At 40.9% G+C, this 26344-nt stretch overlaps 1 protein-coding gene across 1 annotated transcript in view; it reads left to right on the top strand.

Annotated features, from left to right (window-relative positions):
- LOC144786063 (cytochrome P450 3A24-like) overlaps positions 1-26344 on the top strand; it is a 246574-nt gene that overhangs the window by 92419 nt on the left and 127811 nt on the right. The window contains exons 4-5 of the mRNA XM_078665008.1: positions 19338-19437; positions 22409-22522. Coding sequence (XP_078521134.1) covers positions 19338-19437; positions 22409-22522 — 214 coding nt within the window. The remainder of the gene's footprint in view (positions 1-19337; positions 19438-22408; positions 22523-26344) is intronic.

Genomic DNA, 26344 nt, shown 5'->3' with positions numbered 1-26344 from the left:
CACATTTGAGGTGTATTCTGGCCAATGTAAATGTGAGTAGATGTACTGATCTCGAGATTAGGTATGTGCCCACCTGACAATTGACTAGTCCCTCCATCTTTGTAGCCACCTGCTAATCAACACTGCTGTTCTGCAAATATTCTCCCATTGACTGATATTGCCAAAAAGTACTCCATCTCCTGTGTATCATTTAACAATACTCATTATATATATTATCCCCGAAAGTAAAGATTGGTATTGAGATGTGCGCAATGCAGCATCAGTTATTTTAAGCTAAAAGTTCTTGCTTATGTAGATGTCTGGAACAGTCTTAATATCTTTTTCTCATTTGCAATTTTTTGAGTTTGTTTGTTAACTATTTTTTTTACTTGGTAATAATCTATTATTCTGCCACACATTTGGCAGACTATACCTGTTTTCATCGTCCCGCTTACTCGGATTTGCTGTTTGCCAGAATGTAATGCGTGCTCTGCCTTCCTAAGGAGTTCAAGCCGAGCAGGGAAATAGTTATCTGAATAATATCAGACCCCTGCTCTCTGATCCTCGTGTTCCCCTCCTGGATTTATGTGCGGGTAGATAATCGGTGTTGCTGTGCTTTTTTCACACCTTACGACCCAGCACTTTGGGGAATGTCTATTGCTTCTTTACCTCAGAAGGTTTAATCCTCGCTCGAGCTATTTGTTGTGAAAAAACCTGACATGCATTCCATCCATGCGCAGAATTGCAAAAGAACTATGAATAAAATTATAATAAAGGAATAGGCTGGCTGGCCGGTCTAGACCACGGGTAATGAATGAACAGGTGCCACAATGTAATGCGGGCCTTGTTTATGAGCGAATAATATGGATCTAAGTGAAAAATAAACAAATCTGCAGCGTGCACAGATGGGCCACCAGGTTTGTAGAATTGCTCCCTTGCAGATTTATCATTGGTCAAGCGTCACTGCACACAGTTCATTTTCTGTGCGCATGCGCATGTTTATTTACACAGAGCTGGTCTGCCCTGCGAGGTTTTCTTGAGCGTGGATCCCAAGTACCTTCAGAAGTGCGGCAATTGTTTCCCCACCCCCCACATACTTGCCAACATAGTACCTCAGACCAAGCAGTGCCTACACTTTCTGTGACCACAAGCATGGGCAAAGTCAATGGGGCACATGCATCATTCTAAATACCGGTCGCAAAGGGACAGATCGCAGAATCTTCCCCTTTTTCGACTGGTATTTTTGTAACTGGGATGCATCAACCCAAATGCAAATTTGCAATTTAAGTAATAGCAACATTTGCAATTACTTACATTGCAAATGCATTTAGGGAATCACAAATTGGGATTCCCTAAAGGCAATGCATGATGCACTTTTAAATTGTGGTTTTGCAATTAGGGATCACAAATTACCATCAATTTAAAGTTGATGGTAATTTGCGGAAACTTTGAGAAATTTTTCAAAGTTCCATGTCATACACACATATGCCCTTTGGGCATGTGTGTGCGCAACATGTGATCACTTGGCAATTTCAGGGGTGCATCAGGGTTTCCTTTTGGCACCCTTGAAATTGCATGCACAATTTGAGAGTACCTATTTGGTGCCTAACCCATAGAAATGACTGGGAAGCTATTCATTAATTGTAAATTGCAATTTGCGGGTCGCAACTAAGGAATGTGTAGGAATCGCAATTTATTTTGCGATTCCTACATGCATAGGGAGTTGCAATTCCTAAAGAATTGCAATTCCTACAAAAATCGCAATTTAGGAATCACAATTCCTTCCTTTGAGGCAGGTGGCCCAATATGTCTGACTTGCATGTTTAATCCTTGGTAAACACATCTGGGTGAAACCAGAGCCTCCCTCTATGTATATTTTAAAACACTGATAATAATAGGTCTGGCCTACAGCAGTGCTGTTTGGCCAGACCTAAAAGCATGAAAACTAAGCTATCAGAGAGCAGAGTCCTCGCAATTGTACTCTTAATTTTTTCTTCTGATCCTTCTTGAACAAAAAGATGATCTTTCTTTTCATTGAAACCTTTGACTACTACCCGCATTGGCCCAGAACAACCCCCTTATGTTCTGGGACTTATTCCAGAAAGCAAAAAAAACACTTCATCGTTAGACACGTTTGTGAGCTGCAAGTACTTGTTCAGTGACCAATTGGACTCTCATATGATGGCTATCCATCTAAAATCCAGATCATCACTTGTGGGCTCCTTGAACGCTTTACCCTGTAGGATTAGTGAATATGAAGGAAGTCGAGAGGTACCCCTTGAGGAACCAAGGGAAATGGGGTTATACAACCAAAAGAAGAGAAGTTTCCCTTGAGACAATGCTAAGTGAAGGTTACGATACCAAGCCTCACAATGTCATAAGTACATACAATAGAAACATATAGGTAGTTAAAAATTCATTTATTTTGAATAACTTAAAAACACAGGAGTAAATTTCACTAATCTAGATCCCTAGTCTTAAAACACGGTTAAAACAATACACACAATTGCGACCTGCACAATTGAGAAGAAAAGACAGAACAGGTACAACATGCAATTGTTGAATACAGTTTGTATATTCTGGCTCCGTTGTGATAACACCAATATTGTATTGCTATGACATCAGCATATCAACTCTGGTGTTGGAGACTTGAATTATACCACTCTGTGCGTCGACGCGTTTCGGTGGGTTCTCCTTATAGTTACCACCTTTATCAAGACCAATGGTAAGCTGTCACAATCAGGGGGTATATGTAATTGCCCCAGGATTCTTGATGAGGATCACTTCTTATAGTGAGTACTCTGTTTGTGATCCGAACGATGGTTTCTAGTCGAGCTATGGGTAGTATGTTGCTTTATAGATGTGTATTTTATAGGCTTTTCAGAAAAGTACCTAGGCAAATATTGTGAGTCCTTATTTAAACATAGTGGGCCTGATTCACAAAAGTCATGGGGGGGTCTCCACACCTGGGCCATTATCTCCACGATGAGAAGTCTCATTGCAGAGATTCAACCCCAAGTGCGCAGACTCCCCCAAGAATGCGGGGCCTCCACCAAGAGTGTGGCGGCCCTTTGTGAATTGGGCCCCATGTGTGTATGTTTCTTTTTTTAAGATGGAAAATGCAGAAGTAGAAATGGAAAGAGAGAAAATAAAAAGGATAAGAAAGAGAAGATACAGGGATAAGACAGAAAACATACCAAAGATTTACAAAATATATCAAATATAAACATAGAAAAGGTATAGAAGATAAGAAAGATATAGGGGGAGCCTCACTAGAAGAAGAAGAAAAAATAATAATCAAATATAGTTGATTTATACAACAGACTAATTTAGTGCGTCCCGGCCTCCACTTCCAACTTTGCAGTTCATGAGGAGCTAGGAGTGGGGTATTTGAGCGATACCCTATCCCTACGTCCTCTGACCTGCTGGATGAAAATGTGGCTGTGCGAAGACATCCCCTTAACACACTTAATTGTCAACGATTTTATGGCTCATGATAATGCGTTGGGCACCCCTTGGATGAAGTATCTAAAAACTTGTTTTTCAGAGATGGGGCGCCCTGATCTGTTTGAACACCCGTCTGGAATTAGAAAGGGGGATATTGAATTAGTCAAGCAGACCTTTCTTCTGCGTAAGAAGGCTGTGAGGGAGGGTGTTGAGTTACAAAAAGCAAGTGTAAGGAAATTTATTATGGTTAAAACCTGTGTGACAACGGAGCCCTACCTACTCGGCACTCTTAGCACTCACGAAAAGTTTCTATTAACAAGATTCAGATTCAATCTGTTCCAACATCTGCTCATCAGACCCAAAAAGGAGAGTTTTTGTAAAAATTTAATACCCTGTGGCTGCGACGGAAAGTCTCCACAGGATATGTTGCACTTTATGTTTTTATGCAGATTTTATGAATACCCAGGTAAACGCTTTTTAATTGCTCTTTTAAAGAAATTAAATTTTAATCAGATACGACCAGCCTTTTTATATTTACAATTGCTGCACAGTGATAGTGTCCTCCAAGTTCTTGAATTTTTAAAACTGTCTCTTAAACTGCGAATCTGTTTGGACCAATGACTGATGTGATTATAATGAACTTGAGCACTATGGACCTAATGTAGCGAGTCTTTTTAACATCTGTAATTGTATTTTATTTTTTGTATGTGCTGTATGTCTATGCACTTTTATGGTTGAAACACACCGAATAAAGTCTCTTTTGAATTTGAATTTAGTGGTAAACTTTAAGAATCATTGAGGCTGAAACCTAATATTTGCATTAGAAGATGGAGTTTGGTGTCTAGATAAATTTGTGGTGAATGGTAACCAGAGTAAGTCTTCCTCAATTATTTGCTGGGTTGAGCTTGCACTTGCCCTATTGAGTCTATGATTATGGCAAAGAATGTTCCACCCTCTAGGAAAATAAATTGTTCTGGCATCTTTCCAGCTAGATGTAATTATTTGTAAGGCAATGATAATCCGCAAACCAACATATTTTCCAACCGCAAAATTGCCATTCCATATCTGTGAGGAACTGCAGGGAAAATATACAAAGAATCAAATTGGAATGTCATATAACATATGAATGAAATCCGAGCACAAACTTGTAACCAAAAAGTATTAAATGAGGGACAATTAAAAACATAAGCATGAGATCTACTTTTCGAGTTCCACATCCAAAATTATCATTAAGGTAAGATTGTATTTATGATAAGAAGCAGGACTCATAAACATTCTTTTGTAAAAATTGTATAGTGTTTGTGCAGTGCTAGCTGAACCTGATGTGAAATTGATTTTAGACCAGACAGTATTCCGAGTCTGAAGTGAAAAGGCACATTTTACATCATGTTCACAATGTGTCGTCACTTTAGATTTGGATCAATTATTAGGGAGAAGATCTATGTGTTTATAAATCTAAGAGGCATTATGAACGGTGGAAAAGTTAATATCAATGGGAGAAGTTCTAGGAAGAAGAGTATTAGACAAATTAAGGACATATATGTATTGGTTGATAATTTGCTTTAGCAATGCATATATGGTCTGGTAAAAGGAAGATATATGATATGTACATTTAAGTTTGGGAAAGGACAGAAGTCTTTGGAGGAGAGTAATTGTTGTAAGTGATTGATAACCCTTGAAATCTATTTCCTCCAGATAATTGCCCAGTTAGATAGATCAAAATGTTGATTGTGCCAAATAGGGGATTCAAGAAAGCCCTAAAGAGGTTATAATGACTAAGTAATAATAGATTTTGGCAAATTAATTGCGTTTAGAAGAATAGGAGAGGAAGAGGACTTAGGATGATGTGATACCAAGACCACCTGCCTAATACTGAATGAAGTTATTGACAATTCTTCAAGTTGACACCAGACTGTGGAAGGGAAGGAACATTATCTTCTTTGCATAATAAAGGCCAAATTGGTTTTAAAACATAGGCACAATGATATTTAAAAAAAATCAGTGAAGTTCAACCCACCCGAATTCTTAGGTTTCCTTAATTCAAACAGAATTATGCATGTCTTCTGTTTATTCCATAAATATTTAGTGAGTAAACTAATTTGGGTTTAAAAAACTACTGAGGGAGCTTGATGGGGAGCATTGAAAGATAGAAATTAACAATTTGGATGATCATCATTTTGATAGTATTTAATCTATTCCAACTGGATAAAAACAAGGGTGACCAGTTCCCAAATAAGGCAGATATTTTAATCTGAACAGCTACTAAATGGAGGAATTCCTTCTTTAATTGAATTTTCATAAATAATCCTTAAACATTTGATCCCTTTTGGGTTCCATGTAAATCCTTAGCCTTTGAACATGTCTTTCAAACAATACTTATCTGACTTATCAATGTTTGATGTGTATGCAGAGAAACCATGGAGTATTCCTTTAGTAAATGAAAGAAAAATGGAATAGAAGTGTATGGCTCTGAAACATATAGTAAAGCATCATCTGCATGTCCAGTAAATGTAACTTCTGTTTTTCCATAGATATAACCAAGAATAGAAGAGGACCTATGAAGAGTTTCTAAAAAAGGTTATAAGGATACCATAAACAGTAGTGTGCCTCTATAAAGATTAAACATTAGCAAAAAACGACGTGCTTGGGGAAGCATCAAATAAACCAATAAGTTTCAAGATGCCAGGGCCACAACCATGCCATATTAAGGCATGCAATATAAAATTCCAATCTTCATGATCAAACGCCTTTACCACATTTAGAGTTATGACTGCAATAGGATAAGTACTTTTTGAAGCAAGATGAATAATGTCTAGAAATGTCTGAGAATTATCGGTAATAAACATTTCTTTTACAACACCTGATTGTTCTAGACCAATCAAGTCCGTAATAAAGTTGCTAATGCATAAAGCTAAAACACTCTCACTAATCTTGCAGTCGAAGTTAATAAGAGAAATAGGCCTTTAATTGCTTCATTTGGTTAAACCTTTATCTTTTTTTGGAATAAGACAGAGCATTGCTTCCACAAAGGAACCACAGGCTTCTTTCTTTGACAGAAAATACTGAAATAATTATAATAAAAGTTATATTAAAATCTATGGAATCATGTGAATAAAATTCCACTGAAATGAATCTGGATCAGGAGCTTTATCCTTGCATAATTTGGCTATAGCTGATTTTATCTCAGGTGCCCTGTTGTCAGAGTATAGGGAGGAAAAGTCAACTACTTGATCTGGATGTCTTGGAATAGAATTGAAAAACGTATCTAATTCCTCTTCAGAGGGAGAGTGCTCTGGTGTATACAACTGTTGATATTACTCCTTAAAATACTCAAAAATTTCAGAATCTTTTTACTGACTGTTATCCAAGTGATCCTCAATAATATCAATTTTTGCCTTCTATTTCTTTACTTTCAAATAGTTGGCCACAAGTGTACCAGCTTTATTTCAACCTCCATAATATTTTGCATTCATTTTTATTAATTTGCCAGGTGCATTTTCAATAGACTTTTTGTTATAATCCAATTTTGCCTGAATGAGATGTTTAAGAGTGGTTTCATGTTTGGAGGTGTACAATTCATTCTCAATTTTTATAATAGAATTCAATAGGATGGAGGATTCTGTGTGTGCCTTCTTTTTAGGGCTCGGACTCCTCCCCACTGAAAGTGGGAGGAGTTTCGAGAACTAATGTTAAAGAAGAAAAAAAAGAAGTATCTCCTAGGGCTTTGGCGAGAGAAATTCCACACATTCCTTAGCGTTTTCTGTCATCTGGCCAGTGATTCGTCTTCGTTGTGTTTTCGTTTTAATAGGCTTGAAGTGATAGGGTAAATGTAGTTTTGTTCCGCCATTTTGGGCATATTTCGTTCGTGCTCGCGCAAAGAAGTACATAAATTATAATTAGGAGCTGTCAGGGTGCCTCCGTTAGTGAATCCAGATGGCCGGGCGCGTTCACCATTCAGCAGCGCTCAGCGCGCAGCTTCCTTGTTCTTGCATGTTATGACTACGTTGCGTTGTATGAATAAATGGGGATACGGTAATGGCGCCGCTTTCATTTCTTTCGTATGTCACTGAGGTCCAGACATGCCGATCATTGCGGTGGTCTCCGGGGCTTGTTTACATTTGGGCACTGGAAATACGGGGTACGAAGCAGAGTCGTCATTTCATCAGGACTTGTCATTTGCTGGTTTGTGCACACCGTTGCAGCTTCTGCCGCTCTCAGAGCTCTCTATCTTTGTCGAAGTTTAAACCCTGCTTCCTCCGTTTGTGTGTCTTTTACTTGCCGCGGGTTGTGTGCAGAATTACGCTGCAGCTGATGTCCAGAAGAAAGCGGAAAGAAAACTGCGGCGCATCGCTGCTCTCCGGCTGATTGGCTATATTATATATTTATAACGCCCAAGAATTGCTCTTTCTCTGTATTCGTTCCTGCGGTATTTTTAGGCGAACATAATAGTTTCATGCATGGAGGGTAAACATTAATTTTAATCTGAGTGATGTCATCTGCGTATAACAAGACTAGAGGCAACGACCCCCTCGTGATGATTTATCGAAGCGCCTCTCACATTTCGATGCTCGGCTCTTTAGATGCTTAATGCCCTGGGAGGCCATATGTGTACAGTATCAGTGACAGCTGTGTTGTGTGTTCGGTCTCATAGCAACCGCACACAGCTGCCTGCTGTGGAACACTGGCCACCGGGTCCATAATGGGCATTTATTGCATGAGCGGACACAATATCTTGAGCACAGGAAGAAGGGGCTAAGCGCGAGGCGTCAGATGGACGGGTGCTAACAAGGGACATATCAGCAAATGAACGGAAAAAGCACCTCAGCAGCCAGGGCTCGACTTATGTCTAAATACTGATTGTTCGAGTTCTCTTGTGAGCACGGCATGATAGGGTGAGCTGCACAGAAAGAATACAAAGGCAGCAACTCATCTGTGACGTTAGTTGGATAGAAAATGTTGTGTAACAATGGTAGTGATTGTATTCTATGTCAAGGTTGAAATGTGTCCCCTGTGCTGACGGACTGAAAAGGCTCCGGACCAGCACTGCACAGTCAAGGTCAAACTGTCAGTGTGCAGTAAGAATGCCTCCATTGTCTGCAACGTAGGAAGCTGCCAAACAACTTCTGTCGCGTTTCTAATAATGCAGTGGTGAGACGGCTACTGTACATTTGAAGACCCAACTGCACACTTATGTATAGGATGCACGTTAAGAGTGGCGGTGCAGAGTGCAGAGTGGCGTTGCAGAGTGGCGGTGCAGAGTGGCGGTGCAGAGTGCATTCCACTACCACTCTCCACTACCACTCTCCACTCTCCACTACCACTCTCCACTACCACTCTCCACTACCACTCTCCACTACCACTCTCCACTAACACTCTCCACTAACACTCTCCACTAACACTCTCCACTAACACTCTCCACTAACACTCTCCACTAACACTGTCCACTAACACTCTCCACTAACACTCTTCACTAACACTTTCCACTCTCCACTAACACTCTCCACTAACACTTTCCACTAACACTCTCCACTAACACTCTCCACTCTCCACTACCACTCACTACTACCACTCTCCACTACCACTCACCACTCTCCACTACCACTCTCCACTACCACTTACCACTCTCCACTACCACTCTCCACTACCACTCTCCACTACCACTCTCAACTACCGATGACAGAGCACGCTTACACGAAGGACATCACAGGCAGCAGCTGTGCAAGCTTGTTACACTCACAAGGATACCACAGGCAGCTGAGGTGCAAGCTTCTCCCACTCACAAGAAGGACATCACAAGCAGCAGCGGTGCAAGATTCCCTCACACACTCACAGCAGGTACTGTGCCAAGGCAGCAGCAGCAACAGAGCAAGAGTCCCTTATAAAGAACAGGCACAGCACAGAGATGCACAATGCAATCTTCTCATACTCACAGGCAGCAGCTGTGCAAGCTTCTCACACTCACAACAACGACATCACAGGCAGCAGCAGTGCAAGCTTCTTACACTCACAAGAAGGACATCACAGGCAGCAGCAGTTCAAGCTTCTTACACTCACAAGGAGACCACAGGCAGCAGAGGTGCAAGCTTCTCACACTCACAAGAAGGACAACACAGGCAGTAACGGTGCAATATTCTCACACTCACAATGAGATCACTGGCAGTACACACCACATGAACACACTCCATAACACATAGCAACAATACATTGGCATTTACAATGCCATTAGCTCAAACTCAAATAAATCCGAGCCCGATTGCATTTCTAATGCTTGTTTTTAACTGCAACATAATCAATAATACATCCTCTGGTAGTACGTTTAAAAGCATCTCACACAAAGCTGAAACTGTTACCTTAACTAATATTGGTGTTATATAAGTCCTCTGCAAACTGTTGAAACTTCTTCATAAAATGTTTATCATGTAACAAACTATTATTAAAACACCATCTGTTGGAACGGGAGGCATCCTGCGATAAATCCATTTCAGCAATAAGCGGTGCATGGTGTTAAATTAAAATGGGCCCTATATCAGCTTTGATGACTGAGCTAAGCAGGCTATGGGTCAAGCAAACATACTCAGTTCTAGATCAGGAATGGTGAACAGGAGAGTAGAAAGTATTCCTTTCCATCTGGATGAAAAGCTCTGCAAGCATCAAATAACCCTCTAGAAAGTATTCATTTTTGGAAAAATGTTTGCATTTGTATTTTTTAGGAACATATTTTTCTTTGGAACTTCTATTTTAAAAGGGGTTCAGAAGTTGATTACAGTCTCCCCCAACAATAAAACTGGCAACAGAATATTGTATAAGCTTGGTGGAGAACTGTTCCAAAAAATGAACATCAACAGCGGTAAACATTTTAAATAGCTGACGATATGTTATTAACGATGAGTTGAAGGAGAAGCCTTCTTCCCTCCTCATCCTTAACCTCTCTTTCAATATTCAAATTGAGAGATGTGTGCAAAAGATAATAACCCCAGTCTTATGGTTCTGTGCAGGAGAACTAAAAACAAGCCCCACCCAATGTTTTGCGAGATAAGGTATGTGTCGATAAGATGAGTTTCCTATAGTAAGGCAATTTGGTATTTTAACTTAGAAAGACTCGTAATACTCTTTGGTTTTTGTTCAGGTTCCATCAACCTTTAATTGTCCCGAAAATAATTTTAAGATTACTTGTCATGCCTGCATACATTTAAAAGGATATGCAACAGAGATAAAACATAGGCCTTAAAAATGGACAAACAAAATGTAATACTCCCTTTGAAATAATCATGCAGTAAGGCAGAGGTACAAATAAGAAGAAGGTACAATGATCGAAAAAAGACAGTAGGAAGAAGAGAAAAGAAAGATGAAGAAAGGAGGAAAAGAAACCATACTGTGATTAGTGCTTAGGAGATGTTAAGCAAAGAAACTTTATTCATGATGCAAAGAAAGAAAATAGAAAGCTGCAGTGTAATTGTGAGGCAGTGAAACACAGAGACGACATACATCTGAAGGATGAGCCTCTGAAAACATATATGAGAAGATGGGCAAATGGAGAAAACAATGAACACTCACACTGAAGACAGTGTCCACATTGCACTGAGGAAAATGAGAGCCCTTACCAACAAGGAAGAAACGCCATCTAAGTGACATTTGGGATATGAAAATGGAATGAAAAGCAACATATAGCTCAGGGATCCATGCTGTTAACACACATAATTCCCGTAAAAACAGAGAACAAGAATATGAAAATCATGTAAAAATGTACAAAGAGAAAATAGCAACAATAATTCAACAAACAAAATGATGCTGAAGACAGCTTATAAATAAAACACTAAATTCCAGGTTTTCCCAAGGTTCATCTCTCTCCTTTGTGAAGATGGATGAACCGTTTAATCTCACCTGAGGAATAACAAGATATAGATCTGTCTTTATATGTAATCTTGAACAAATAAGGATGACCACTGCCATAACAAGCATTCATGATCTCAACACAGGTCATAGTGCAAGAAAATCCCTCCAAAGAGCAGCTGTCGCTCTAGCCACATCCTGTATAAAGACGACTTTCTGGCCTTACCGTAACATTTGTTTCCTTTGTTTAGCTGTTGGCAAGACTACCATGAGGTCAGAATATTATAGAAAGAGGTCTATAATTCCACAAGACTGATGAGTTTGCTGCTGTAAGCCTGGGACCCATATGATGAGCTCTTTGTAAATTAAGATTGAGACACTTTCTGAGACCTACTATCTTGGGAATAGTAATTTTGAGGAAGGAGTCCATGCCTCTGCACCCTCTAGAGTGCCATAAATTCTAAGGTTGTTATGCCGGTTGCAATTTCCAGATCTTCTGTTTGTTGCTTAGGTAGAGAAATGAATGTGTGTGGGGGCTGCACTCATGAATCAAGATTAACCAGTATGTGCGGTATGTGTGCTCGTTGGATTAGTGCCTGCACACTATAGAATAACTGAATGTAAGGCCTGGTGACAGAGGTGACCAGGGCTCCAACGTGCATCTACAATATTTAAATTATCCAATCAAAATTTTTTTTCATGTTTTAGTCACATATTTAATCATTATTCATTGTTTTGCTTCACCAATTACATCACATTTCAAGTAAAAATCATGAACAAGATCCAACAAATAATTAGAATGCTCCAATGCAAAATACATAAATGTCACCAAATTAAATCACATCATAAATTGCGTAAACCCAATGCATTTCGGGGCTTATGCCCCTTCGTCAGGGGTCTGTATGAAGAAAAGAAAGAAGAAAAAAAGAGAAAGAAAACTAAGTTACTTCCAGTGCTGGGGAGGATAATAATTTCGACATGTGGTGTGTCATGACATTGAATCTTACCGCAACTATGGACAAACGAATCCACTCTTGGATTCGATGAATCGCGTGGCACGTGGCTGCGTATAATCTAAGGAATAAGTAAGTGCTGTCAGAAAACACAATATTCTACAGCTATTTTTATACATAGGGAACGCACGAGAGTGCTAGTTACCTGAATGCTTGTAATTGTGGTAACTGAAAATAAATAGACAAACAGAATGTATTTCTTTTTAAATTGGGGTAAACACATCCAGAATTTAGGCAGTAAACGTGTGTGGCTGCAAAATAGCTTAATTCTGAGCTCACCTGCTGGTTCAGGAGTAAAGCTTTTTAAATCTGCAGAATTTAAAAAAAGAAAACAAATGAGCATTTAAATAGTGCATGCTCAAGAATTGGACTTTCAATTTAAACTGACCCTTCTCAGTGCGGGGAAATGCGATTACCTGTTGAGGGTTCAACGTGCGTTATGAGGCGGCAGTTTAACGAGCAGTCACAGCATTCTGTGAAGACAATAAGCGGTTTGGGACTTTAGAAACCGACCCGTCAGTTAAGCACATTATCGGCAGTTGTTGGAAAGCGGGACTCACCGCAAAACTCGACCGGCTGGTCAAAAAAACATCCGCATTCGTGCTAGCGTGGAAACGACTAGTCCCTTTGCCCTGTTAGTTGCACGTCAAATCTAGTGGCCGACGAGATCAAAAACGGACTATTGCGTGCTCAAAGGAAGCGCCATTATTGAATGCCTACGATCTCACTATATAGTGATTGAATATAAAGAATAAAAGTTACGAGTATTGATTTAAGGGGCCCTTACAAGGAGTGTGTCCTGTAGAAAACAAGATAGCATCAGTGCAGCGAAAGTAAGAAGCAAACACAAAGTAACAAATCCAAAATAATTTACATTAACTGCCTATTAACAATCTGATACTGCGCAGTCCAATTTTTTGAAAAAGATCTAAAGACGGAACTTTTATGAACGTGTCCTGCCTATTTACAATCTAATTTAGCTTAGATGGGTCACCATAGTTAATTATGTGGTGAGTATTATTGGGGATGAGTGTGTGGGTAATATTGATAATATTAGTAGCACCGTGAAATTGAGATCATGAGGGGTCCTAGTTTGCAATGTTCATAAAAAACAGACCATTTCCATTTTGTCATTAAGCCCACTTGGGGACATTGTTCGCAATTTTCGAATCCGAAAGGCTTCCCTCTGGAGGAGGGTTCTGGCATTATCATGACCCAAACGCTGTGGGATCAGTTCGATTATTTGAAATCTTAATTGAGCAAGTGTATGCCTTGCGTCAGTCCATGTCTGAACCAGCAGGTGAGCTCAGAATTAAGCTATTTTGCAGCCACACACGTTTACTGCCTAAATTCTGGATGTGTTTACCCCAATTTAAAAAGAAATACATTCTGTTTGTCTATTTATTTTCAGTTACCACAATTACAAGCATTCAGGTAACTAGCACTCTCGTGCGTTCCCTATGTATAAAAATAGCTGTAGAATATTGTGTTTTCTGACAGCACTTACTTATTCCTTAGATTATACGCAGCCACGCGCCACGCGATTCATCGAATCCAAGAGTGGATTCGTTTGTCCATAGTTGCGCTAAGATTCAATGTCATGACACACCACATGTCGAAATTATTATCCTCCCCAGCACTGGAAGTAACTTAGTTTTCTTTCTCTTTTTTTCTTCTTTCTTTTCTTCATACAGACCCCTGACGAAGGGGCATAAGCCCCGAAATGCATTGGGTTTACGCAATTTATGATGTGATTTAATTTGGTGACATTTATGTATTTTGCATTGGAGCATTCTAATTATTTGTTGGATCTTGTTCATGATTTTTATTCGAAATGTGATGTAATTGGTGAAGCAAAACAATGAATAATGATTAAATATGTGACTAAAACATGAAAAAAAAATTTGATTGGATAATTTAAATATTGGTTGGAGCCCTGGTCACCTCTGTCACCAGGCCTTACATTCAGTTAGGTAGAGAAATGTCCTTAGACAATGACTCAGTTTTGTTCACTGCATCTTGAACATCGGTTATTTGTAATTCCATCTCAGAGACTCTAGAGTCAATATTGGATAATTTTTCTTCGATCCTTTGAAAAATGGCATTTGTTTCTACAACAAAACGTTTTAGGTTCTTAATGTGATCTATTAAATCTTCCAGGGTTAGTGGAAGACGGGATTTTGTTGGAGATACCGGTTCCTTTTTTTGCCATTTGTTTATATTACCAGTTGGTTCTTTGCGAGAAGGGAGCACATTTGTAGGTGAGGTGAAGGATTTATGATTTGAGGGGGTGGAATGCTCAATGACTAGGTAAACAGTGCTGTATTGGTTGAAATCTCAATAAAGTGAAACAAGTCACCTATGTTTTTTATTCAATGAAAAAGTCTGTATAAGCATTGTACCCCAGAGGAGTGTCACAAAATGCAGTATATGCAAATATCTGAGATGTGGTATCCCACTCAACAGAAACTATACCAAGCGAACTTCATGAAAATAAAGTAACTTCAGTGGTATACTCCTTGTAGATATATGGAATAAAGAAAATAATAGGTTCTCTGTTAGGTGCCCTTGCGAGTATGGATTAGCACATTAAAAGCAAAAATACCTCAGGCTGATTGGCAGAAAACCAATTAGGTGTGAGAGAGAAGTGTTCTGATAGTGCTAACAAGTAAATATTATGGTAACATTGTGAGGACTTCCAGGTGACTGAGTGAAGTGTATTGCTCTAAGTAAGTTGTCAATGGGAATGCCTCTTTAAAGCAAAAGATCGTACAACCTCCCCACCAACACTCCAGGCACTGCGACAAGGCCTAAAATGGTAGCTGTGGCACTTCATTGTGAGGAGTGATGGTGTTGCACCAATATAATTACTCTTATAGACTGCTAAAAGGTCTAGAAACTCCCCAGGGCACTCCCCAATGATTCTGGTACCACCACAGCCCTTTTCTGCATTCAAAGGGAAAAAGTGAGCTCAGGAATTCAATTAGTGGCTTCAGTGTTCCAGGAGCTCTAAAGTCTGGTGGACTTCTATCTCGGGGCTGTTTGGTTTCACGCCATCAATATGTTCTTTTCTTACTTCTTCATTGTTCCAGCCATCACTCTATAGTGAACTATTGCCTAGCAGTCCTGTGGCCAGTTTTATGTTTAAAGTTTTACTTTATTCTTGTGTTAAGTATTTTACACCTACATCGTTAATCTAAGGGCATGTTCTCGTTGTCCAGGATGCTGAAAAAACTTTGTTTATTGTCATTGATGGCCTTTAGTAGCCCAAATCAAATGTCTCTACTTGCTTAGGGACCATCTGTGAGGAAGAAGGTCACCATTTTTCATCAAATAGGAACATTTAGCTATGGACAACACATTTGATGGAGTTATAATTCGGGACATGTATCTTAAGCACCCGGGTCCAATAGTCAAACTTAAGTTGGAATGTGCTGATTTTTAAAGGTTGTTTTTCCCCAGTTAATTCATACCAAGCAAATTGCAGACCAAGTCAACATCAGTGTTTGACCCTTTTTCATGTAACCTACTGAAAATGATGGTTCACCTTTTATAAAGTTCTTATTCAGCAAAAAAGGGATTTAGGGTAGTAAGTATTGGAGAAAAACCATAAACCAATGTGTTGCAATAGAGAATAGACCCTGGTACATTTAGTTGCGGTCCCAAGACTAAAGTATTCAAATGTGATTATTAGTGCTTGCATCATATTAGAGACTAGCAGCCCATCCCGACGTTGTCCGGGTCTTATTATTTGTTTAGGACCCACACCGACGTTCTCCGTCCCCCAGTGTGTTTCAGACGTACCCAGGCTAATGCACACACTGCATTCGGCCCCAGTATGTGTGAGACAATGGGCTGTCCCCCAAGGGAGAAGAGCAAAGGGTTACTTACCAGGCCTCCATATGAACGCAGACGCCCATTGAACGCATACGGACAGGTGCTTGATTGGTATCCTAATTTTAGAATGTGGCGCGCTTTCCAGTAATTGTCCCCGCAGATACACTCATTCGCGTGTGGCCCCGGCACATTATTATTTTGTATATACGACCCACATGGCATGAAGGCGACCCACATTGCATGACGTGCGGAACGTAATGGCAATTGTGCGCGCCTCGCGCTTAACGCATACGCCCATTGAAGGCTTTTGCTCCATGTCACGCCCCCAGCACACACCCCCAGCGTTTAGAATGTTGCGCGATTTCCAGTACGTGTGGCCCCAGCGCCTTATTATTTTGTATATACGACCCACATGGCATGAAGGCGACCCACATGGCATGACATGCGGAACGTAATGGCAATTGTGCGCGCCTCGCGCTTAACGCATAGGCCCATTGAAGGCTTTTGCTCCATGTCACGCCCCCAGCACACGCCCCCAGCGTTTGTCAGGCGCATACGACCATTGAAGGCTTTTGCTCCATGTCACGCCCCCAGCACACGCCCCCAGCGTTTGCCATGCCCCCAGCACATGCCCACAGCACAACGCAGACGTTTACACAATGCTTTGTTTTTTGTCATCAGGCCGCGCCCCGCCCACGCCCAGGCCCACAAGGGACTACTTTGCTGGCACGGTTATTTTACCTTTTAAATGTATATGGTGGGCATCTGTATATCCTATGTCCTTCTGCTGCAACTGCCCTTTACAATGCTGTATTGGGTGTTGTGATTGGTGCTGTGGTTACTGAGATTACCCGCCTCAAAGGTTCCAGCTCTCTCTTTATAATAGTAGTATAGATTCACAACATTGTCACTCCCTTAGAGAATCCCATATAATAAGCATGGTAGGAGCGAGTCTAGCAGTTCAGCTGAAAATTGGAAATCCAGATTGCTCTCAGACCTCTAGTGGAGGACTGACTCTCACTCCCAACAACAACAAAATGCCTAAATTAAGGGCCTCAGATCTCATGCGGAAGGAAGCAATATGCAAGGGGTATTATATGTTCCCACTGAACATGGTTGATGTGTGAGGCAGGGCAATTCCATGCCTCCCGGAGCTGTGTGAACATTGCAATCCCATAAGAGGAAGGAGAAGCAGACTGATATATTAATTACAACACACTGGCTGCATGAGTCGATTTGTAAATTTACAGAACATCTTGAGAGTCAAATCTTGAAACATCACCAGTATATCAAGTGGAATGTATGATCCTGATTACCAAAATGTTGTCAACGACTTTATGATCATTGGCTGCCAAAGAACGTGGTCCCTGACTCCAGTATTAAAACATAGGCCTTCTAACTAGGCATTTGTGTAGCCGAAGGTCTTAAAGGCCACCACTCTGGTGGTTGAGAACACAGATAAAATCAGATTTAAACTCTGGGGTTGTTGTAATAAACTCAAACTATAATGTTATCCACTTAGATGGCATGGGGCTTGGGCCATAACATGACTTGTATAATGAGTACAATAGGCCATGGGAGGACAACTAGGATCCACCTGAAGCCTCTGAACTGGATTGGCTGATGTTAAAGCAGGACCTCAAAACATAGCGACCAAGCAGAGTCCTATTTTTGTTAGAAAGGATTTCAACTTACTCAGAAGAATTGGGAAATTTTCCCCACTTACGGCGTAAGAAAAGGAGACTTGCAGCATTGTTAAAATGAAAATAAATCCACTAAAAGAAAGCTTGCTACAATCCAGCTATCAGTGCCAATTAACAATGAGATGGGTGTTCAGGGAGGGAACTACATCAGACTGACACTTGGAAATAATCACATTCTCCTTCTATCAGGGACATTCCAGTGAATGTGAAATAGTGCCATCTTTATTGGGATATGATAGTTATAAATTGGTAGAAATCAACAAAGGCCTACTCTTCTGTTCAGTGTAGTCGCCCAGTGTGAAACAAGGCAACAAAATGTTAACCTTATTATTGTACCTCTCTGACAACTGTGGAAGGATATAATGACGCATAACAGATTTTCCTTGAGTGCTTCCTTAGTGTCTGTTGAATACTGCCACTAATAGAAAGGTTCTCTACAAAAGAGGAAGTAAACCTAATGAGTACAATGCCTCTGAAGGTAATGGGGATAGCAGAGGACCATCAGAGATGGTTTCAGATACTGAAAAAGACCTGAGGAAGAAAAGTATTCTCAGGTTGGATACAGAATGCTGACAGAATTAACCTAAATAGCTCATTAGAGAGTAAATAGTCTTATTGACCTTCTCTTAGTAACCTGCTCAAAGCAAAATAGGGATCTGGCTAGTTTAAATTTGAAATGTATGAGCTCCATGGCTGGGGAAGTTTGAGGGAGACATGTGAGAAGAGAGCAAACGCCATTTTATGAATATTGTAGTTTCACCTTAAATTCACTTCAGAGCATTGTGGATCAAAAGAAATGTAGATCTCTACCCAAGTCGTTAGCATGTACATAGGATTAGCTAGATTTTCAGTTTGTGAATCTCCCCTAAAATCTGACTGTACCTAGAGAAGACTTGGAGGCTAATCCCAGCTTCTCGACCTCATTAATCATGTGACCCTGTGCAAATCGCTACTTGTACCACAGGTCTCTAACAGTCCAAAATTGTGACCACATAAGAATAGGCCAAATGCCGAAAACAAGATCTATGCGAATAGTAAGATATCTATAATTACATGTACTTGAACATATTTAAAATGCCAATTGCATTGGTGATACATTCATTTATTTTCCCACTCTATCTGTCTACCACGTTCTTATTTAATCCAGAAGGCCCTTCTCAGTCTACTTTACCCCCTACATAACCCTCACTCTCTGCTTTATTTGCTGTTACTCATACCTGACAGCAGAACTATTAATTTTAGCATTTTTGCCTGGATAAGCATGGACTACTTCTTTCTGGGCTGTCTACTATAATTGTAAATGCAGCTTTAAGTTTGGCTCTGATGTCAAAGTTCTCTATTGACCCTCTTCATCACTACTGGGACATTGGGGGGCAGCGAGCACATGCAAAGTTGAGATAGTTCTGACAAACTGTTAACAGGTTTTAACCCAATACGTCCCCATGACTGTGTCACTGACCTCAAAAGCCTGTTCTGCTATGCTGCTGGCTTCAGTGAGTTTACAAATATGATTCTTTTTGTTCTACAGGATATTTGAGGGGCGGACCCCACTACTCCTTGTCATGGACCCCAAAATATTGAAAAGCGTTCTTGTGAAAGAGTGCTACACTCACTTCACAAACAGACGGGTATGTTTCTAAAAAGGTGCAAATCTAACAAAAGTGGCCTGGTTATTGAATTTATACAAAGCACGAATTTTAAGAAAGGTACTGTTTATTGTTGTGTTTGCTGTCATAATCTATGTTTTAGACTTTTAGTTTAACAATATCTCTGCTGTGAGAGAGTGGGTGAAAGGTATAGGATGACTTGCAAATCCAATGTCTTCTAGGTGCTTTGAAAGTGACAAAGCTTTATAGTAGTTAGGAATGTATTTGAGCGGTTGCTAGAGCGGTATGCAGTGCATTGCACGATCATTAACATATTACATGACACCTGGAAAAACGCCTTGAAGGGAAGTGACACTGGGATGCAAAGGCGTAACGTTAACGTAAAATGATAGGCCCCCCTGCAGAATGTGGTGAGGTGCCCCAGAGACTCCCTTACCACAGAGAAATGCATAGGACGTAGGCTGAATCAAGATCCCCTAGAGCCCTGCATTACACCTTCAAAGTTTTGTTTGATTGGGAAATATGGGATCTAACCCTCATTCTGCCAGCATCTGGCCCATCGTTGGTACCCTTTTTAAACTGTGGCTGCATTGCAGGAAATAAGCCCCCTAAACTTGTGCAAACAAGCGAGTATGTACCACTGCCTATTAGAATAGAAAATTAATACTGCCTTTAGATAATGTCCAGTACTCCAATGATTTGATTTGAGTTCATATATTCATTAAGAAAACGCCTTGTCAAACATTCATCTGGTCAGCCATTGGATATTGGAAATAGTTTGCTTATTATGGACTCTGTTCTAGTTATAAAAATATTACATGGCTTGGTTATCAGCCTCTTCTCTTACTTTCTTGCAGCAGTCTAGAGCCTGATGCTGAATCTAGAGACTCTGGAGTTGATAATATATCACTCACACTGTCCTAAATATTCTCTATAGTCTGCCCTAGGTGGTTCTAATGAGTGGTCCACATTTTTTCTTGACAGTTGCTAAAGCTTCTTCATTTTAGTTAGAAGTTTCAGCATATTGAGTGGTAACAATGGCATTGAGGTCAGTGGTTTCTTTGAACAGCCAACGTTGCATCTCATTGGTGAGTCTGTCTATATTCGGGCAACTTATTTTCGTTAAATTATCCACCAAAGTGGTAGTAATATTGGTAATGTTCAAAGGTTGTCTACCATCAGGCTGCATGCTTATGTAGAATTTGAGTGCGTAGTAATTAGTTTATCTAAATTGATTTCTAAGTTAGTGATTTGTTGTCTAAACTACCAATGCAAGTGGCCAAAGATTGTAACTAGTCCACCTGAAGCTCTAGTTTGTATGACTGCCTTGGTAATGCGTCCATTGCAGCACGAAGCATGGAATTAACAGATGTTATTATTTTGCCACACAATGATTTAGGAGTGTTGAAGGAGAACCCTGCAGCACATCTTTCACGCTGCTATGAATAGTCCACCTTCTCTGATAATCTAGCATCTGACGCACTTTCTGCACTGTTTAAAATATGTTGTCCCCTATAGTGGGGTGTGTTGAAGGATCTTAAGTTAATGACAATTCTACAATGGGTATTTTATCCCAGTCCGGTCTACTATACTGAATGTGTGTAATCGTTTCAATGATGTTAGGTTTTGTTACTGATTGAGGCATATTATCAATTATAGTGGTTAGTATTATAGAAGATGTCCCAGTTGAAAGTTTCTCTACTTCACTTCTTTTTAGTCTGTTAAAATAGTGTTTAATGGATAGTGGCTTTGTTTTCTCCGGTGGTCGATTACCACCTCCACTACTATGGTTGGGTAGATCCATGAGGTCCCCTTTGATTTTAATGAGCGTGGAGTTGATCTCAGGGTAAGAGGCTTATTTCATTTTCTCAAACTTGCACCATTATGATGCGTTAAAAATACGTATTTGATAGCTGCAGTCCATTTGAAAATGTAGAATTGTGACCTCTGTGTTTCTGGCAACTGATTCTCTTGGGCAAAAATAAGGTATTTGATAACTGGACAATAGCATGTTATAAGCAGTGGTTATGATGTTAGACCTTTTGAAGCCAGTCAAACAATCAGGCAGTAGTGAAACCCTTGATAAAACAATCAGTCAGACCCTCTAAAGCGAAGCAAATTTCACTCACCCCTTCTTTCTTTTGCTGTGCTTCCACTTTCTCCAATCACCTGGTGTAATCTGAGGTCCGAGAAGTGGGCGGAAATGAGCAGTCAGATTTTTATGTGGTGCGTGGGCTGCACCAGCCCCCAAGGCACTATGCACCCATTGCCTTCTGTGGTTCAGGGGCAGCTCAGCAGATCAGGTACCCTTATAACCAGTGTGTCCTGACTGTGTGACACAGGTCAGCCCCCATGACACAACTCAAGTGACAATCTACCCTGCACCTGTGGATCATGTGGAGTAGGAGTGCTTAGTATCTGAACGAATAACAGGCGTGCCAAGCCTCAAGACTGATCGCTAACCCAGCACCCCACAGACTCCCACAAACAACGCCAATGTGTCTGATGCAGTCAGCGAACTAACTCAGAGCTGGGGCTCAGTTCAGGCCTCCTGGATGATAGTGCACTTTACAAATACACATAACACAACAGTAGAGCTCAGAATGGCATCTTGATGTGTAGCAGTGTGGTGTAGTATGTTGCATGTCGACGATTCAGGTCTGAGGGCCCAAGCAAAAGCATAGCTCACAGAATGACAGGAGTGTTCAGAGTCTTCCTGATTACATATATGTGGAATTAAGTAGAGTGAACCTACCACTTTCTACATTTATTTACTTTCAAGATTCTGCAACAATTGATATTTGTCTACAGACATTTTGTAGTGTGATATTTTGGATGTGATATTCTGTGAGAATACCACTTTCTGCCACTAAATAACCCCTGTGGCATTAGACAATAGTCACTTGCATGCCTATAGAGATAATGTGGCTAATGACACTTTTTTTACTCTTTTTTTATCATAATCATTTATTATATTATATTTATTTTTTAGAACATTGGCTTGAACGGACCCTTGGAAGACGGAGTGACCATTGCTAAAGATGATCAATGGAAGAGGATTCGTACAGTGCTATCCCCAACTTTCACCAGTGGAAAACTAAAAGAGGTAAGAACAAGCATTTACAATGCAACGGTCTCGCCTTTACAAAAGTTAGAGCTATTGGCATTGTAAATGCCAAATTTTTTATTTATGTATTAGTTTTGAAAACAGATAAATAAATGGCATTGTCATTTACAATGCCATTATCTTAATCTCTCGCAAATGCGTGACCTATTGCTACGGCTACCTTCTCATACATCAGTTGACGCCACCCCTATGTTGGATATTGATTACCAGCGTCACATACATGATTTCTGATGAACTTTTGGAAATTAGTTATCCCAATTCTTGGCTCAGGGCTCTGAAGCCAATTTATTTTGTATGTCAATTTTGAAATAACTTGTGGTCACATTAATTATAATTTTTTTGCACATTCCCTTTCCCTTTTTCACGCTACTCTTTCTTTCCTCTCCATGGGGCACTATGATGAATATGTCGCCATTATTGTTTTCTAATGTATTGTGGATTCAGCTCATTGTGATTGATTAGCAATGCGCTCTGATGAGTATATGTATCTAATGTTTATTGTGATTAAATGTGATTAATTTATAACGGTTCACTGGGACCCTTCTTTTTGTATACTAGCACAGATCCCGTCAGACACTCACCCGTCTGGTCCAGCAGGTGCAGCCTTTCCACCACCGACGTCAGAGATGCACAAACCACTCCAGTCGCCGCCCGCCTCCTTCCACAGGGCCTGGGCACAAACCTATTGCCACCTCTGCGGGGCGCGCGTCCTCCCTCCGCAGCTGTCCAACGGCTGCAGCGCGTGACCAGCAACCTGTCAGCGGCGCGAGCCCAACAATGCTGCCCGGTGCGGAAAGCGTCAACTGGGCCCTTAGTAGGGGACTCAGGTCCCAGAGGACCATGCGCTGATAAACCACTCAGCTGCCGCGTCAATTTATTCCCCGCGTTCCGATGCACTGATTTCTAGACTTCGGCCTCTCCTCTAGCCCTCTCGATCCACATTCTCTCTCAATCTTCGACTCCCTCTACTCCCCCCCACCTGTGCTATTGGTTTGTCTTTCCTTCATTAATGTATTTAAAAGATTTTGTTTGATGTGTTCTTGTTTGGCTGTTTTCTCTGTATTGTTTTGAGGATCAAACCAAAGAAAGTACTTAAACCAGGGCCCCTTTTACCAAGGAGTGAAACGGAGTGGGGCGGGGCATTTAGTCCGCAGAAGTCAAAATATTTTGTTAACTGCTTATAAATGTATGTATACAGCAAAAACGTAAAAATATAGTTACATATTACAGCATATAAACCTGCTTTAGTAATATTCCAATATGAATTTACCTTCCAGCTTAACATAACAGATAATAGTCTACAGTTTCGTTTCTGTTGGCACATAAGTAACAACAAAAAAAAGTTATTACACACTTCTAACCTTCAACATAGCAACAATCATTTATGTTTCGAATTCTGTAGAACCCCATGCATTACATACACTTCAGCAGCTTGGACCGGTAGACATTCAGTTTCCACAAAAGTTCAAAGTGTTCTACATGGCAAATATAAACTTAGCGAAAAATACAGGGCGGCGTATTCGGAACCAGAGTCCAAATAAGTGGGACTGTACGAGGTTCTTAATTGAGTAAGTTAATGCACCAACTTCAGAATGCACTGCTCCAGCACGATGCTTAACCAAGATCTAACCGCAGAGCCTCCGTAAAACTCGCATGCAAGTGTAACACAAGTCAAAACGAAACCTAAGAGCCGCGCGCGTGTGCTTCTACCGTAGACAGCTCACGTTGCGCGGCTCTTAGTTTTTCGGTTTCCAAGGCGCATGGCAGAGTCTGATTCCGACACGCGCGTCGGAATCCGACTCTGCCATGTGTCTCAATGTGCGTGTGGCCTGCTCTTGTCCCCCCTCGTTTGTCGGCTGACCCAACAGCTATAGTGCTCTCTGCGAGAGCGCGCTTTCGCGCGCTTTTCACAGCGAGCCCTAAAAAAGCATACTTTACCACTGCCTATATCATTTGACACCACAAAAAACATGGTGCCCACATGACCCACATATAACCAAACACTACCACTTGTGTGAAACAATGGTAAAATACTGGCACAATTAGCCCCTTGAATGCTAACAGACCATTTCTAAAAATCGGTCAATGTTTAACTAGAAATTATGCAACCCTTCTTGTATAAACCTTCTGCATTAAGCAACGGATTTCGGAATCAATCCATATGAAGCACACAGAAGGCGTTATATCAAATATAAATCGGCAGACGTTTGCCAGAACTTCTGCTCACCTGGTAGGCATATATAAAGACCAAATACCACAATTCCCAGTGCAGGTAGCACTACCATCAATTGTTAGACATGAAGAGATCACTTGGAAAAACAGCAGACTATAGCCCCCCGCACTTTCCATGATGCTACCAGATATCCTGGATTCTACCTTCTATGCTAACATACATGATACAATCAGCAAATAATCTGAAGTTATGTTTGAACTAAAGGCCTCCCTGTTATACACAATGTATTCCCTTGCTGATCAAATTGCGCTGCTGAGCTGCCAATTCTTCATTTCAGAGACCCCTCAGAGTTAGATCACAGAAATGTAAATTGGATACTGTTCAGTCCAAATTAGGGAATCTTAGTTCTGAGTAGGCTGCTATAAGCACTTCAGGATTGGATACATGTGTGGGTTTTTCCATATCATCTAAATGCCAGGTATTCTGTTAACAAAGGACTTGATTCACAAAGCAGTCTTAAATCCCAGAAGTGTGCTTACGCCTACTCCTGCTGAGATTCCACACTATGTACCCCTGATCACAAAGGGTCCAGGCATACGTCATGGACCCTTTGACTTTCTATGACTTTCACAGATTTCTAGGAGTCGTATTGTTAATCTCAAACCTCACACAAAGGGGTTGTCTACAAACAGCTAATCCTCCAAATTAGGATTGCAGGGAGTTTTGCACTTGCACTATTTTTTTAACACAGCATAGTAAAGAGTCACCAGGTCCCCAGAGACGGAAGTGTCGGTTCGGAGTGTAAGCCACACCCAGCAAAAGCATTCACAGTATGGCAGTATGTGCGCCAACATGCCGCAAAAGCCAGGGCCACATTGAACGTCTGAACGACCCCTCACGCACGCAGCATGTGTGGAGGACACGCGGTTTTGCAAGGACGCTATTTTGTACCTTGTAACATAGATGATGCAGGCCCTTCTTCCACATTCTCGCCAGAAACGCCTCAAATAATTGTCCCGGCTTCCGCTTGCAGTTTGCGGGCTGCGCGGGGCCGCGCGCTCTCCGGCGGGGCTGCCCTGCTGCTGCGGTTGTCCTCATGGTAGGCGCCCACGTGGGACGTGCTCGTGATACCTTGGCGGGGCTTGCTGGGCTTGCTTGTGTGCTTCCCAGAGAGACAGGAGATTGGGAACGCGCGAGCGCGGCCGGCTCCGATCGCTTTTCTGAGCGTGCGCGTGACAGTCTCCTGTCTCCTGGGAAGCAGACCAGGCAACAATAGTATCGCGCCTGCGCGAAGGCATATGGCTTTGCCATATGCATCGCAGGCGCAAGACCTAAAAAGGACATTTAAAAAATCCCAAATATAATTTCCTGCAGAAAATGTAGTTATTTCCATAAGGACCTGCCTTATGAAAATATTGATTGAGAGGCCAAAGTGTTGTTTTAAAGAAACTAAGCCTATGCATATGTTTGCTGCACTCTTCTCCTGGTGTGTGATGTGATCTATAAACATCTACATTCTTTCTCTATAACTTAACATTCTATATAGTAAGAATAATGTATATGGATGCACTTTGAGGATTAGAAAAAGTATTAGCGTAATTTGGAAATAGTCATTGGTCCCTTCTTGA

This window comes from Lissotriton helveticus, chromosome 10 (assembly GCF_964261635.1).
Source record: "Lissotriton helveticus chromosome 10, aLisHel1.1, whole genome shotgun sequence".
In the NCBI taxonomy this organism is placed as follows: Eukaryota; Metazoa; Chordata; class Amphibia; order Caudata; family Salamandridae; genus Lissotriton; species Lissotriton helveticus.
Note: the sequence above shows the minus strand (reverse complement) of the source record. Positions and strands in the feature narration are given on the sequence as shown.